Source organism: Embiotoca jacksoni, unplaced genomic scaffold (genome assembly GCF_022577435.1).
Source record: "Embiotoca jacksoni isolate LCO1_2020_lvr unplaced genomic scaffold, fEmbJac1.0.p SCAF_7, whole genome shotgun sequence".
NCBI lineage: Eukaryota > Metazoa > Chordata > Actinopteri > Embiotocidae > Embiotoca > Embiotoca jacksoni.
The window spans coordinates 4,582,846-4,599,264 of NW_027185425.1; the positions used below are offsets into that span (position 1 = coordinate 4,582,846).

Sequence of the window (16,419 nt, forward strand, 5' to 3'; positions counted from 1 at the left end):
TAAATTATACAAATGTTTGAAACAGTGGCGTCAATTTGTTTTTGTTCTTATGTAGCAAGAAATGACAGGGAGGGTGAAAAGAATAAATGATATGGTCTGAAGGAGGTGGTGGTACAAGGTAAAAGAGGTGAGACACAGTGTGAGGAAGTACAGGCAGAAGGCAACATGAGGACAGCACGGCCAGAGAAGAAGAAGGAAAGAGCGACTCTGTCAATAAACAGCAACAGAACTCAGGGACATCGTCAAGATCAATACACTCTACTGTCTTTGGTGCATCAAAATTGTCAATACGCGCTGCTGATGTATCAACAAGATGTGTTTGTGTGGTTCGCTGGCTGCTGAGAGAGAGGATGCTTCCTCTCCGTCCCTCCCTCACTGTTGAGCCTCCCCTCTTAGTATAATGCACAGCATGTTTTCCCTAACGGGTGGATGAGAACGCTAGAAGCTGCTTTTTCACGGTGCGGTGAAACATGAGGGAAAGTGATGAAACCATTGTTGCTCTTTCATCCCTTGTCATGATAGCTCCATTTCCCCGGCACTGAAGCTTTGGGAGGAGCGCCTTCAAAACCAGCCCTTATTCCTCTGTTCAGCCTTCTCATTTTTGTGTATGTGTCTGTATTGTAAGTGTGCCTGTGTGTGTTTGTGGGTAAGCCTGCAACGCACTTGTGCATGAGTGTGAACGAGATTGACAGTGTTTGTTTGCGTGTGCATGAGCGTGCAACTCTTGAGAGTGCATGTTTGCGAGCGTGTGCATGTGTGCACCCCACTGGTGACTCTGTGTGGGCCTGTTGGAGAACAAACTGTGCAGACACAGCCTGTCAAAAATGCTCTGCTTGTCTACTCCCTGCATTCACAACACAGCCAGCTAACTCTCTCTTTCCTCCCTCCTCCCCCGCCACTTCCGTCTCCCTGCCTCTCTGACTCTGTGTGCAGGCTTCATGTGATCCTGCTCAGAATTACGACTCCACGCAGAAATAAAGAAACTGGGTGGCATGCTGAGATCACTGGTGGAAGAAGTATTCCTTTTGTACCGGCTCTGAATATGTTTGAACTTAGTCTAGTTATAATGTAAGTGCAGATTAGCCAATCCCTTCAATAAAATAGGTTCCGCCACACAAATTAGCTCTAATGTAGATTAAAAAAAAAAAAAAAAAACGGATAAAAAGTAATCTCAGTTTCCTAATATATGCTGTGTGTGGAGTGAAGAGTAATAAAGGTCAACATGAAATATGTCAAGACTTTTGGACCGTTTTGAGTGCATCTCCTGGGTACTCACAGTGGACTGCATGTTTCCATACTTGTCAGTGTGAGTGCACTTATCCACTAAAAATAGTAAGTGTTATTACGTAGGTACACAATTTGAAACGGAGCATAAGTCTTTGCAATCAGACATTGGGTAGAAGTATGAGCACATGATCAATACAATTAACTCCAAATAAGTTCAAGGGCTTCATGTGCAGGTTTAGTGGACTCTGTCATTGCTATAATATTACATATTATTGGATTGATAGTACTGATACATTGCTGTATAATAATGCATCACATCAGAAGCGGATAATACACTTTGGACAAATTTTTTTTTTTAAAGTAATTATAGCTGTCATATAAATCTAGTCAAGTAAGAAGCACAAGTTTTTTTTCTCTGAAATGTTGTGAAGTATAACTTAACACCAAACAGAAATACAGAGTACTTACTATCGTTTTACCAGAGGCTGTGACAGACGAATAAAGGAGAGGAAGAGGGGAAATGAGGAGAGAGACAGAAAGACAGTGAGAGGACAGGAGGTAGATGATTAAGGACAGAGCCGATGGAGGTCATGGGGAAGACAGGAGCGAGGGAAGATGGACTTGGGGGGGGGGGGGGATTAGAGCCAAAGGCTGAGGACCACACAGAGGGAGAAAGCGAGAGAAGACAAAGGAAGAGGAAGAAAGAAGAGAGAAGGTGAGGAAGGGAGAAGGAAGGCGAAAGAGAGGAGTGAGAGGGAAGCAGCAGGAGCTGTGAGCTACCTGTTACTGATTCAGCCTCTGACAATGCCTTTATAATGGGAAAGGGAGAGCAACGGAAAAGCTTAATTCACAGACGTGTCAGGGAGAGTTAAGCCGATTTGTGATTTCGATTTTCTGTGTTTGTGAGACTGAGTGTCTGTGAGACTGGGGGTTTTAGTGTGTGTGTGTGTGTGTGTGTGTGTTCGTTCCGGTGTCTGTCTGGTTGTGTGTCAGTTCGTTGACAGGCTAGAGAGGAAAGAAATGAGAAAGAGATTGACACAAATAGACAATATATGTTTTTGATTTGTCCTCTGTGTGTAAGAGAAAGAGACAGAGCAAAGATAATAGATGCTGCAGACGTATCTGTTACAAATGTGCGAGTCAATGTATGCACATGTTTTGGTGGATGTGTGTGTGCGTGTGCGTGTGTGTGTGTGTGTGTGAAAAACCCATCTTGCTTAAGATGGTATTGATCCCGCTCTAGACAGGAGATGAGATGATATCAGCTCCTCGGTTGTAAAATACATTGACAAACACTCAACGACCAGAGATAATGTACAGTAAATAAGAAATCTTGTAAAAAAAAAAAAAAAAAAATCTTACGACCAGCAGTGTTTTTTAATGACTACTCATTACAAGTGAATGGCTGATCGGTATCAGCTGATTTTCATTACCTGGTCTTTATGTTTGCTGATCAGAAGAAACAATTGTAAAATAGGTGAGGCAGATACATAAATGTCACACAAATAGTGACTGTTTACTGCTGGATCCATTATGGCTGAAGGATGTCCACCGCGTTCAGTAGGCTGTTAAGGTAATTATATTCTGGTCTCAGGGTACAGGCAGCTCGGCAGTGTTTTCAGGCTGATTGTGTGAAACTGAAAATAGCATTTCTTTTTGAAGGATTATTTTGGGAGGTGTAAAAGACTTTAATGCAGTTTTGTGATCACAAAAATATCATCAAAGTGGGACTATTATTTTTGTTGTAGTCAAGCACACACACGATGACAATTGTCCTGCAGATGGACTAGAAGTTTATTACTTTAGAGTCCAATAAAGAAAATCATGGAACCTTAAAAATGAGAGATGTGTTATGTTTTTTTTTTTCTGCAGTAGCTCCCTAATGGTGCGTTCAAGCAGCTGGGAACGTTTCGATTTGGTAACCTCCGACTTCCCAGTTGAGAACGTTCACATGACAACAACAAAGACGCTACATGGCAGCCCCAGGAAATCTGCTGTCTTAATACAGAAAAGGGACAATCTCACCCATACAGACCATCACAGGGAAGAAATGGAGGTCATAAGGTCATTAGTACGTGGACACTACATTTCTACATGCCGTTTTTAGCAGATAACATTTAAAACAGCCAGCAAACTAACGGCAACACGGTAATGGCAGTGTGAGAGGGCTGTTACTGCTAGTCGTTGTCTGTCAATATAGTACTTAGTATTGTTTACAAGGAAAATACCCTGCTCTAATTAGTATGACCTAAATCAACCGTGAAGTGACAAACGTTGTCACATCGAGTGACGTCAGACAGACTTTTAGGAGCTCTGAAAAACCTCAGACTTTCCGAGTGGGAAATTCCCAGTTCGACAGCCGTTCAGGTGTTTTATCCCACTCAGGGGTTGCAACTCTCCCACTTCCTAGTTGCTTAAAAAAAACGCACCATAATAAAATCCTGCAAAGACCCAATTTAAAGTGTCTGATTGTGATGACATGAACACTGATCAGTATCAGCCCCAACAACCCGATCACAGCACCCCTACAGCTAGCCATTTTACTCATCTCTAGCCCTGCTGCAGGTTATAATATCCAACATGATTGCCTGTCTACACTGCTTGAAACTGGTGTTGATATATCCCAACCTATAGGCAATGCCTTCACTGAGTGAAAACAGCTTGAGTCCACAAAGAGAAGTTCACACACCGATCCTCACTGCTGGTGTTTCACTGCATTGCAAGTAGGCGTCTTGTTATTAAAACCAACCTTGTGTAATGTTCCAACAATGTACACAATATCATTAGCAGCCTAGTAAGAAGCAAGCATGAGTTTTAAAATCGCATGTGCTCTCTGTCAGGTGAAATGTGAAAGTTAGGCGGCAGAAGGACAAAAGAGAGGCACATCAAAAACCTCAAGAACATCAAACCACAACTGTGGTTGTATTCTTACGGAGTCTTTCATTAAAACAAAGCATCTCTTGTGTCATTCACGAGAAAGAGAACCTGGGCTTGACTCAACACATTCCTCGCTGTATTTGACAGTTGGTTTCTCCACCTGAGCTTCTGTGGTTTGGATACTGATGCTGGTGTGTGCATGAACACTGCAGAATACTCCAGGCTACAGGGTTTATTCGGCTAAAGCCTTAGCGTTGCATAGGTATTTGGTAACACACACATTATCAAACACACACACACACACACATATACACATAGACTAAGCTTGTTCAGTCAGTCATTCTTGGTGTGGAGAGCCCGGTGTTAGAGAAACATCTGCTGATGATTGAAAGGTAATTGTATACAGTGCATAATTCCGGGGACCTCTTATATTACAGGCTTGCCCATCCGAAGGCTATACACTATAGGTAATGCAACTGTAACCATGGAAACCACAAAGACAAAAAAAAGGTTTCTTAATGAAATATCATAATATGAGAGTGGGTAGAACTCCTGTAGTCCTCCAACATCTGAATGTTGTCTGAATGTGCTCTTATTTCTCCTGCTCTGTGTTGGTGCTGTATTAAGCTTTACAGTAGCAGCAGTAAGTCTCCCTTCGCCGACCTCCACTGTGACCACACTCTCCAGATGCCCTCAGGCACCTCTCTGTTCGGGTAAGCCCAAAAAAGGGAGCCAGCATCCCGTGTCTTCCACTCTAATCTGCAGCATGAATCCCTCCCCGGGGGCTAACAGACTACCAGGTTTGCCCTACTATTAACAATGCAGTCTGACTATAAGACACAGTGAGCCATAGACTGAGCGGTGGTGAGATGAACCGCTCATTTTACCCAACCAAGGCGGCGGAGAAATGGTCACGCACACTCATGAATAGCAATGAAACCTCACAAGTTGACAGTGATGTGGGGTAGCGGCTTATCTTTCTCTTCGCCATCGTGTGGAAATTTTAAAATCTCATTTTTTTTAATGGTTTTGAAAATCTCAATTGCAAACACGAGACCTACAGGGAATGGAGAATCGTTACTGTGAAATCGAAGCAGCTGAGGAAGCCACAAAAATGTATGTGAACAGATTAACATGTGGAGCCTGATACAGATGAAGGATTTCTCACCTCTGGCAATGTGACAATGATGTTTATCTACTGTGTGTCTATTTGTCCTCCACTATGAAATGACAATGAGAGGGATGACGGATCGGCCCCCTTCCACTTATTGATTCATTTGCCTGTCCATCAGGCACAATATCTCAGGGGATGCACATTGGATTGCATATTCAATTGACTAGATGCATTTTTACCAATGTGATTTAGCTTCTTTAAAAACACAGTTGCTGTCACATGAGGCGCTGCAGGCTAAAAATACAGATCAAAGTTTGGAGACTACAGACCATGACTGAGACAGTTTATGGTAATGCTGTTGCTTTGTTATAGATGGAATATACAGCGTGTGTGTGTGTGTGTGTGTCTGTGAGAAAGACGTAGATCCAAACTATTAATTTCAGTTTTATGACTGTTTATGATTTTAAACTGCTTTTAGTAATTAAGTTACGAGGAAAAATAAACCACTTACTTGTCCTCAGTGAAGAGGACATGGTATTTGAAGAAGTTATGTGTGCATGTATGTGTGTGTAAAAGAGGATAAGGGCGCTAGATGAAGCATGTAACAGTATTTGTCATGTCTTCGTGGGAGGTCCATTCCTCTCTGCAGTCGGACTGTAATCGTTTATCAGCCGGTTCTCTGACTGCCTTTTGTAGACAAATGGATCATTTCACACACAAGGATCTCTTCAGAATATTTACGCTATTTACAAAAGGAAAAAAAACGATTAGAAATCCAATTAAAAAAAACACAGCCGGCTAATAAAGCCTTCCCACCAAAGCATATCGGCTTTTGTCTCAAAATGTAGTTTTTGCTGCTATCGCAAAGATTTGTCGAGGTAATATCCAAAAGCTTATAGAGTAAATGCAGCCACTCAATCTCTCTGTCAGTCACCCCGTGGCTCTGCAACAATATCTCGCCTATATGTAGGAAACTTTAACTCTGAACAGACGATTTTTCACTGGCACCGACACAGTAGCTACAGTTGTCCTCTGAAAGGGCAGCAGAGGAGAGAAGGACAGAAAAAGAAAGGAAAGCAGGAGAGATGGAGAGAGACCAAAAAAAAGAGGGAGAAATGAGAGGGAGATGTATTGAAAAAGAGGTAAAGCGGGAGTGAGGATGGGAGAGAGGGTTGAAAAGATAGAGAGCACAGAGATAGAGCGGTGAGAGCAACTCAAGGACGAGTGCAGCCCTGTCTCAAATTCTGCCTCGCCAGTCAAATCCAAGAGACCCAACATAATGTTCCCCCTCTGAATCCGTGGAGCGTTTTTAATGTCAAGCGGGGAGATGGGTATCACAGAGTGCACTGATTCACCCCTATCCGATGAGGGCAGATAGTTATGGTTCAGTTCTAAGAGACCCAGAGAGCGTCTATTCAAAGCTTTAGCCAGGGTGGGGTGCAACTGAGAGAAATTCAATAATTCACCCTCAGTATGTAAGGGCCAATGCACCCCGGTAAATGCACACTTGAAGCACATACAGCTCAGAGTGAGGAAAAAAAACAACCCCGAAGAGTACGGATAAGTCATGGGGAAAGACAGCAATGCTGCGCATGGCTGGCACTGCAGTTACTCCAGCACTCTTTGGCAGTGTGAAGTGAATTTGAGAGCTTGTGCGTGTGTGATTGATGATCTGTACGTAAGTGAGTGTTTCTGCACTCAAACAATATGTGTGTTTAAGTCGTTGTGTATCTGTGTGTGAGCTGCACATGTGTATTTGTCATTTGGGGCCGTTCAAGTTTTTCTCCACATCGACAAGGTCTCCTGTGCTTGTGCAGCACTGACCGGAGAAGAGAGCATAAAGAGCAAGTGGTCACGCTGTTCTGACATCCCATGCCTAACTGCCAAATAAAGAGACAGTATGAGAGGAGAAGCGAGAAGGAAAACAAACAGATATAAACAGAGAGGAAAAGAAAAGCAGAACAGCACCTGGAAGAACAGTCTGTAGCTTCATTTAGCTGTCCACTCTCAAAAACACTGTCACTTACTATCAAGTTCCACACCACGTACATCTGGTCCATTAATTGAGGATAAACACATATTGAAAACTGTTCTCTCCTAAGTCTCTCTTTCTTACTGCAAACAAAGTACCGGCTCCTCGGCGGGATGAAGTCCAGTTTCGTATGGATAGACTTGTCAAACTTAATCTAGTCACATACAAACAAACACTTTTGCCGAAGCAATACATGCTGCAATGCTCTCTGTTTACTGTGCAATAAGCCAACGCTTGGCCGAGCTGTTGTCAGCTTGCAAACAGACACAGGGGTCTAGTCTATTCTATTCTGCGTTCCACTTAATTCTATTCTACATTGTGTTCTATTCTATGCTACTTTCAATTTTATTCTATTCTACATTGTATTCTATTATATTCTACATTCTAGTCTATATTCTATTCATTAAAATTTTATTCTAAGTTCTATTCATTTATATTGTACTCTCTCTACTTGACTCTATTCTATTCTATTCTATTCAATGACTGGTTGGCTGTGACCTCTTCCCCTTCCACGCTCGGCCGCCTCCATATTGCCCCGACACCAGGAGCACCATTGCACAACGCTCCATTGGTTTAACACGCGACACGAGGAGGGAGCCGCCAAATTGCAGCACAATCAATTGGTTTTTAATGCTTTGAGTAGCCCCCCAAGCATCTGAAGCTAGGACGCTTGGCTAATTTGATGTGATTCACCGAGCTGATGGCAGACTGTGTAAGTGTGTGTAAAGGGTGGTCTGCTGTGTATGGAGCTGGTAGTTCATATGAGCGTGGGTCATAAAGGGAGACAGATTGGTAGCTACGATACACTGACGGCTATGACAGCTGGGGTTAGCACCTAGCAGCCATTTGGTGACAGAAAGAGACACTGGAACACAATGGGGACGGGGCCATGGGGACGGATATGGACACATGGCTACTGCTGGCATGAGGGCGTGATGAGACGTACCCCACAGGACAACATGGCTGCTGGTTAGAGGATAGTGCCAAAGGCTCCAATGGGCCTCATGACATAAGGCAGGAAGATGGATGGCTGTCAGGCTGGTAGGGAATAATCAGTATGGACCACACATATGGTGATACATAACACATACAGTGCACACAAACATGTATCAGACAAACATGAGCAGTTACACAAACATAGATGATGAGGCTGTGTATATTCTCTCTACGTGATGACAGACCGACCATAACAACACATGACTAAGAGTCTGAGAAGCCAGACGATGAAGAAAATGGTGTGTACATTTAAACAAACACGAGCGTTAGTACAGTCTGGATGCAAGCACACATGCAGATATACAGATGTGTGCAAACGCAGATGCTTGTGGAAACATACGGGTTCACACAAGCAGATAGCCCTGGACATGCCGCGCAGTTACACGATCAGAGGTTTCAGAGGTTCACCTTGTACTGCTGCCTATCACCCATGAAACCCTCACTCTCACAACAGACAGACTCAGCAGCAGCAGCTAAAATAGGTAGTCTCTTAGCAAGCTGGCTTTAATTCAGTGTGAAACCAGTGTCACCAGGAAAGCGCATACCTGACTGAGAAGGAGGTAGACAACAGCAGGGCGGAGGTGAGTTAAGATACTCGCAGAAAAGGCAGGAAGTCGCGGGGCTGAAAGGCAAACGGAGCGCCTCGGAGGGCAGCTGCAGCTACAGCTGGGTGTGGTGTGTGTGTGTGTGTGTGTGTGTTTGTCTGTGTGTGTCTGCCGGGCTGGCTGGTGGCCTGCTGCGACCAGATTACATGTTCACTGTCCCACAGCGGGAGTGGAAGTGAGATGGGTAGGACTGATGGGTAAATGGCCACAGCGGGGAGCCATGCGGCTGGTTGAGCACTCCTCCCGTGAGTGAGTGCAGGACCAGCTGTAGAGTCCAGTGTTGCCAAATTTGTTCAGTTGCAGGGACTCACAAGCAGTTGCCTTCTTGACCGAGGCTATTGGCACTTTTACAGATAGTATCACCACCAACAACTAAGAGAAAATATGAGATCATTATATTTTCAGGTGTCCTATCGGCATTGAGTTATTGTATACTAGTGAACAATAATGTAAATGTCAAGTATTGTTTTTTTCATAGTGAGACTTTCAGGTGATTATTTGGTATCTATCCAGGGCATAGAGTGTTTCTCGCACCATATAACTTAATTATATTTTGCTGTTCTGCAAGATACTTCCCAAACACCTTGGGTGATAAATTCTAATTGTAAGGTGCTATCTATTCACCCATATTCATATTCATTTGCTCATTAGTACAGAATAGTGAACTTTGATATTAAAGCATGTTTTAAATTATACGGCTGTGTGATTCATTAGAGGTAACTTTAGCACACAAAGAAATAACACAAGTTAACCCTCAGGGTGGCAATTTCTTTTCCAAAGAGAAAATAACCGACTGTATAAATAAAATTACAACCGTCGTGCAGTTTTTACATGCTTATTATATACCGTCCCATAATGCATTTCTTAGGGGTATCGCACAGTTCAGTAAACATACTGTACTAGAATATATAAAATATGACAGCGCACTCTGTACTGCCGTCCTCGAAAGTAGCAGCCGCATATTTAGATGTGATGAAGTGAAGCTGTTTTATAGTTGTAAAGAATCAAATACATTTGCCCTTGACTGGTACCCAGTCTCTTTCTGTGAATAAACCGAGAGCGACGAGGAGCAAAGTACATTGAATATGCTTCGGGGGCCACAAAAAGCCTCAAGCAAACACTAAAGCCTCTGGCAGAATGATTTAAAATCTCTAAGCAACAAAACGAGAACAGTTATGGTGCCAGGCTCAATTAAAAAAGCTCAACCTTTAAACAATTTACTAAACCACTAATGTGCTTCGTTGTTATAATATTAGGGAGGCAAATCTGCTGAACATTTTTAAACAATACTGTGCGTAGGTAGCTCAAAATATGAATGTAAAGCTGAATATACAAACTGGACTATTTGAAGCTGTAGAAATTAAATAATCTTTAATCGTTTGATTTGTAATCAAAAAGTGAATCAGCCAATAAATCACAAAAAAATATATGTATATATTTTTCCCTAATAGAAGGAAAGTATGACTTTGCCAGAGTCATTACAAACTCTGGTATAAACAGGAATTTGGACACTCTGAAATGTAATGTTCTGTAAAGTCTGACCCCAATAATTGAGCTGAACCACTGGATATATTGCGACTACCTCACTGTTGCAGATTGTGTTTCTATTGAGTTAAATTGAATTAATATTATTTTTGTCTCCTGTCTGGGCTGGTAACCCCGAGCAACAGTCTACAGTCAATCCTGTGCTGTGGTCTGGTAAATGAAGCTGAATTGCTTCCTGGCACAACCAATACTTATAAAGTCCCAACCAAAAAAATAAAACAAAATGTGTTTGTATACTTAGGAGAGATGGAAACATGTGGTTATCAGAATGGGATCATGTGCTTTATGGAACTCTGTACAGTAACTGCAGGACCAACATGGTGTAATCATTTCACCAAGAGAGGGTTTCATGTATAGTGTACATGTGTGCAGTTAGTTGGTTTAACATTTGACCTGCAGCAGAGGAATAATGCATCTGAAACGTTTTTCCAGACTCAGTCTATTTTTCTGGTCAGTCATATTGCTCTAAATATAAAAATAAACTCTCCAAGTTGGAAACTATTTTCAGCACAACCGTAAAATAAAACTTAAAAAAATGTCCTTCTTAAACCTTTCACCAACTCTCACAAAATACTGTGCAGGAAGGAGAAAGTGGAAACAAATCATAGCTGTTCAACTAAGGGTGGGCAGTCAAGGGCACCTTGTGCAGGTGAATGGTAGAATACTTACTGTAGGTTGCATAACATATTGTTGATGAGGCATCCATGACGTACTCTGGACCTGAGGAGAAACACATAAAATGTAAAATGACGATGACTGTATACATTTTCCTCAGTCTTAGTCTGAAGTAGTATTCCACATAAAGCAATAAGTGCTGTTCAAATATTCACAATATGTTCAAATACTCTTCAGTGTGGAGGTTTTCAAACGATTGCACTGGTTTTAATGGACCAAAAATGGCTGAACTTTACACACACTAATTTGCGCCAAAGAATTAGTAAAAGAATTTTAAAGTCTGGAGGCAGCAAATCCCCCTCCTGCTTTGTCATCATTGCCAACACTGGGTCTTGTGCATAGAGCCCATGAATCAGGTTCCTTCACTATTATAGTGAATTAATGACCTAACCAGTGCTGTTGCAGGAGGGGTGAAAGATATTCTAGGAACAGATCTCGAGAAGATCCGAAAAAATAGCAGATGCAAAATATTTTCTACCTAAAAATGAAGGGAATTTGAAAGCAGCGAACAGAACAGAGACATTACTAGAGGAAAACATACACAGACATGCATATTTACAAATGTGGATGAAAAAGTTAAAGAGAGGATGAAACAGTGACAGTGCGAATGATCAAGAAACTGGAGGAATGGGCCGTGAACAAACAGAGCTCTTAGATATGCTGGAAAGAGGAATCAGACAGCTTGTAGCAGACAAACACACAGACTGGCCACTGATCCTGGTAAAATGATTAGATTAAACAAAGACAAACATGGAATAATCTGCTGTAAGCGCAATCAATCCTCTGAGCCAACCCAAATGCATGATTTGGATCCGTACCTAAACAAGCCTGATATTCTATAACATGAAGCCAAGTCTGCTTGTTTATACACAGCAATATTTGTTCTCCCCAGCTGAACGGGACAGCAGATAGACACAAAGAAAGCTTATCTCTAATCACTTCTCCTCAGCGTTTTCTAACTGAAATACTCCATGACCATCATGTGATGATTTACTAGAGAGAAGGGCTGTAGGCTTGAGACGGAGACAGTTGTAGGACTCAGAAAAATGTGGTAAAATCTTTGGTCATGAATTAAAAATAGTAGTCTTGTGTACTGAGAGATGTTTACACATGATTTAAAGCTTCGGCAACTCAACGAGACAAATGTAATCAATCAGAATACGCAGGAAACACTGGAGAGCTATTATAATGTACTGAAAAAAGAATTATTATTATTATTTTTTTTAAATCAGATTTACATTGCAAAATCAGCATTTCACTCTGCCTTATTTTCCACAGTCCTCAACAGTTTCAAGATCTCCTCTTCTTTTCACGTTTTACTGCACGCTTTGTCCGGGGATCTTTTATTATTTTACCAAATTTTCTAAACTCAAGAGCAGCACAGATGAATGATGAAATATAATGGTGTCTCCCAACACACCAATTATTTTTTTTTCTCAGTTTACATTGAAGCATTACGTTTCAGCAGACATTCATTGCATCACCTGACATGCCCAATTGTTCAGACGTTATTAGAACCATCTCACACAGTGTAACAAACTGGTAAGATTGTAGCTACTATACAGCCTATATACACATTCAAGTTACAAAACTAACAATCACAGACTAGGGTGGGATTACACTTCACCAGAACAATAAACAAAAACCAGACAGCCAAAAGTAGATCAGTTATCAGTAATGTAACAAAAACGCTAACAAATGCAGCATCATGAACAAAGATATCCGAATGACTTCGACTTGATTTGATCTTGAGACCTAAAACTTGACTTGAATCTTCCCCGAAGGACCAAAAAACTGCTCTGACAGAGTGCTTTCGTAAAGTCCAGGTATTTCACAGCTGCATTAGGTTCAGTGTGAGTGAATAGTAAATGTGAGCAACCTAAGAAGCTCTCTACCTCTGGCTGAACTTCACAGCTTTTGTTAAAATTTAAAGCAGGCCGTCAGCCAATAAGCCAAAAAGCTGGACAGTTGTTAAGCCGTGCGCTCAGCCAGTTGGCCCCCCCATCCAAAAAAAAAATCATACGTAAAGCCAAACAGTCAGCCAGTTAACTAGTTGGTAAGCCAGCCAGCCAGCCACATATTTAGTCAGCCAGCTCAGCTCAGTCTGCAGAGCCAGTGATGTAAACCAGGCCACGGCTGGCTAGCGGCTCTAGCTGAAATCTTGGTAGAGATCTGGCCTGGACTTGCTCCTGTCATGTGGATCATCAAAGCTGTTTTCCAGGAAACAAAGCCAATCATCATTCAAGCTCACTGGAGCCAGGCTTAAAAGAGCAGCAGAGCACTGCTGTTGGTATGGATCATTTGCAGATTTGATAAATCAATCCTCTCAAAACTGCAGCTCAAAAAATATCAACATAAACATAAAAGAGAGAATGGCATATACAGACATTTCCATACACCTTGAGATTTTCATTACAAAGGCAATACTTTCCATCATAAAAGGAAGTGATTTCCTTTTGTCTGGCATATACGGCTGCCTGGCTTGTCTCCCCTTTTTCTTTTTCTTTTTCTTCTGTCTCTTTGTACTTGAGCAGAAGATGAAGGACTCACCTTCCTGCCGTGACTGGCTGAAGGGCAATATTACAGGAAGCGGCGGCAGAGCTGCCCAATATTGAAACTGTGAGGATTAATATTCCTCAAAAGCCAGGCCATTGTTTTTGATAAATCAATTTGGGAAGCCTTCCGAGAGCGGATTAGAGACGCGCCCTGGCCCACTTTTCTCCCTCCTCCCCTCTCCCCTGCCCCGCCACCGCAGGTACTGGACCAGAGTTTTAATCAAGCGTGCCTCAAAGACGGGCACAGCAACCTTCAGCAGCACCCCTCCTCTGCCCACCCACCCGAGCCGCCGCCATCACCGCCACCTGAACTATCCTTCCTACTCTCCCCGTTTGTCTTTCTCTCCATCTGCCTCTTCTATTTTCCCATCTATCCTTCATCTCCGTTCTTTTGCTCACTATCCTCGTCTGTCTGTCTCTGCATACCAAGCAGAGCCGATGTTAAACGATAGTGTCTGAGCGAGAGGGCATGGTGGCAGCGCCTCTTGATGTTTAGATTCGACAAAGGGTGTTGCGTGAAATGTGCAGTGACGGAAAACGGTTAACGCTCCTGACATATCACAGAGACAATTTTTACGTTCCTGTTCTGTTCTGTTGGATTACTCCACAGATCACAGCCGTGAGCGATGTCGAAATTCACTCAGGAAGAGGAAAAGGATTGTGTTGAAGTTAGTAAAAAAAAATTAAAATAAAAGCAACAACAACAAAAAAAAAAAGCAGCCGAGAGAGCACGGAAAAGGCCAGCAAACTGGGAGGGAGGAAACTCTTTTCCCAGACACTTTCATTCTTGATGGGTGAGTTTCTTTTTTTCTACCCTGTCAGCCCTTTTTTAATCACCATTTTTTTTGTTGCTTATTTTCTGATGCCTGTTGTGTTTGCCGCCTACGAAACAGATGTCATCGAGCACAGCTGGAGCGGCGAAGAAACAACGAGAGAAGAAGAGAGAACCTCATGCTGTTTTGCAGCCCGCCCCTCTCTCTTCCATCCCCCCCCAACACAAAGTAAGCCCTCGTATTACACACACAGAGAGCAGTCTGTCCATAATGCGGCGCATTATGGCCCACCTGATATGTAGAAACGGGGGAAGCAGCGATGAAGGGCGTGATGGAGGTCTGTGCGATCATGCGGTTGGTGGCGATGCTGTAAGGCGAGGAGTAGAACCTGAGACGGGAGGAAAAAAAGGTTGGGAGGGAAAGAGGGGAGACAAAGGTGGAGGAGTCAACATCAGATAAAGAGGAGTGGAGAGTACAGAGGAGAGAGATCACTGCACAGCTAATTTGTCAAATTCACATTAGGTACATGGAACATTACGTCAGTGTGACTTTCTCTTACCTTCATACATAAATAGAGTGTTAACTGACACAAATATACGGTGGGATCCACGAGTCTGAGACCACTAATGAAGATGATTTTATTTTGTCTTGTCAGCGTCTTTTGAACGTCCACCGTCGATGTCCCTTGGACGTCAATGTTAAACGTTTAAAACACGTCGTTTTAAAAATAAAAACAGATGTCATCCACAGGGAATGTAATTTAATAACATCTTTTCATCATTCATCGTGGATGTCCTTCGGACGCCAATGTTGAACATTGAAAAGACATTATGAAAAGACGTCTTTTAAACGTTTAACATTGAAGTCCAAGGGACATTCGTGGTAATCAATGAAAATACGTTCAAAAAAGACGTGGACGTGATGTGAGTTCGGCAAAGACATTGAACTGTCATCTGCCTGATGTTGCATGTTTGCAGGATGGTCTTCTTTGGTTTTTGAAGCTATGAGGTGTGTTTGGGCTCCTTGTCCTGCTGGAGTGTGACTCCGTGGTCCAGGTAGAGTTGATTCGGTGCAGGTTTCCAACTCCTTGGAGTGCAAACCATGTTTCATTGTGGGTTGAGTACACTGTTATGATTCTCTTTCCTCTCTGTCTCCGAACACACATGCTTCCATTACTCTCATAGCTCAAACATGGATCCATCAGTAAATAAAACCTTTTTCTTTTCCATCCATTGTAATATTCTGGTATGTCTTAGCTAACTTTAAGTATGTTACCTTGCTTGCCCACCTGAAACCACAACCAGACAGCGTTCCTTCAACAGTACTTTTTCTGATTCGAGTCTTGCGCTCTTTATTTAGAAAATTCAGTGTCTGCGATGAAGCTCTTTCTCTCTTAGTGAACAAAGCTTGATGTATTGATCTTCTGAGGTTGCGGCACTTTTGATCTGCCTGATCGTGCTTTGGATACAACTGATCCAGTTTCTGCACAGCGTTTCAGAGCCCCATGCACTGCTCCCTTACAAAACCTCAGTCTGGCCATGATTTGCCGCTGAGAAAGACACTCTTGGCTAAGAATCGTTTTATTCTGAGGGTCTTTCTGGTGCCATGTTTCCCACTCTCACAAGGCTACTTTGTAAACAACTGGAAATTTCAGGCGAAGCCATATTTATAACAGGCGAATGATGGCTGCAAGTTGATTTACTTGAAAAAGCCTTAAGTCAATTAAATCCAACTGTCACCTGAATGCTGCTTCAAAGGAAGAATATGACTCAAGGAAATTTTGCCTTTTGTACAAAGAGTAAACATGGTACATTATATACATTTTCGTAAATTTGATTGCAGGATCCTGAAAAAAATTCCCTTATATTTTCAAAAAGACATAACTTTTTCAAATCTGTAAATTTCTTAATTATTTCTGGGTTTACATGAAAATATGTCAGATTGTTGATGTGGTCTCAGATTTTTTGGAGCCCACAGTAAACTAGAACACACACACACACACACACACACACACACACAC

General features: G+C 42.3%; 1 protein-coding gene across 5 annotated transcripts in view; it reads right to left on the reverse strand.

Moving 5' to 3' along the window:
- Positions 1 to 16,419, reverse strand: part of rbms3 (RNA binding motif, single stranded interacting protein) — a 277,717-nt gene that overhangs the window by 13,834 nt on the left and 247,464 nt on the right. For all 5 annotated transcript variants that reach the window (XM_069177075.1, XM_069177076.1, XM_069177077.1 and 2 more), the window contains 2 exons: positions 14,691 to 14,787; positions 11,066 to 11,116 (listed from right to left, as the gene is read on the reverse strand). In XM_069177075.1, the coding sequence (XP_069033176.1) occupies positions 11,066 to 11,116; positions 14,691 to 14,787 (148 nt within the window). The remainder of the gene's footprint in view (positions 1 to 11,065; positions 11,117 to 14,690; positions 14,788 to 16,419) is intronic.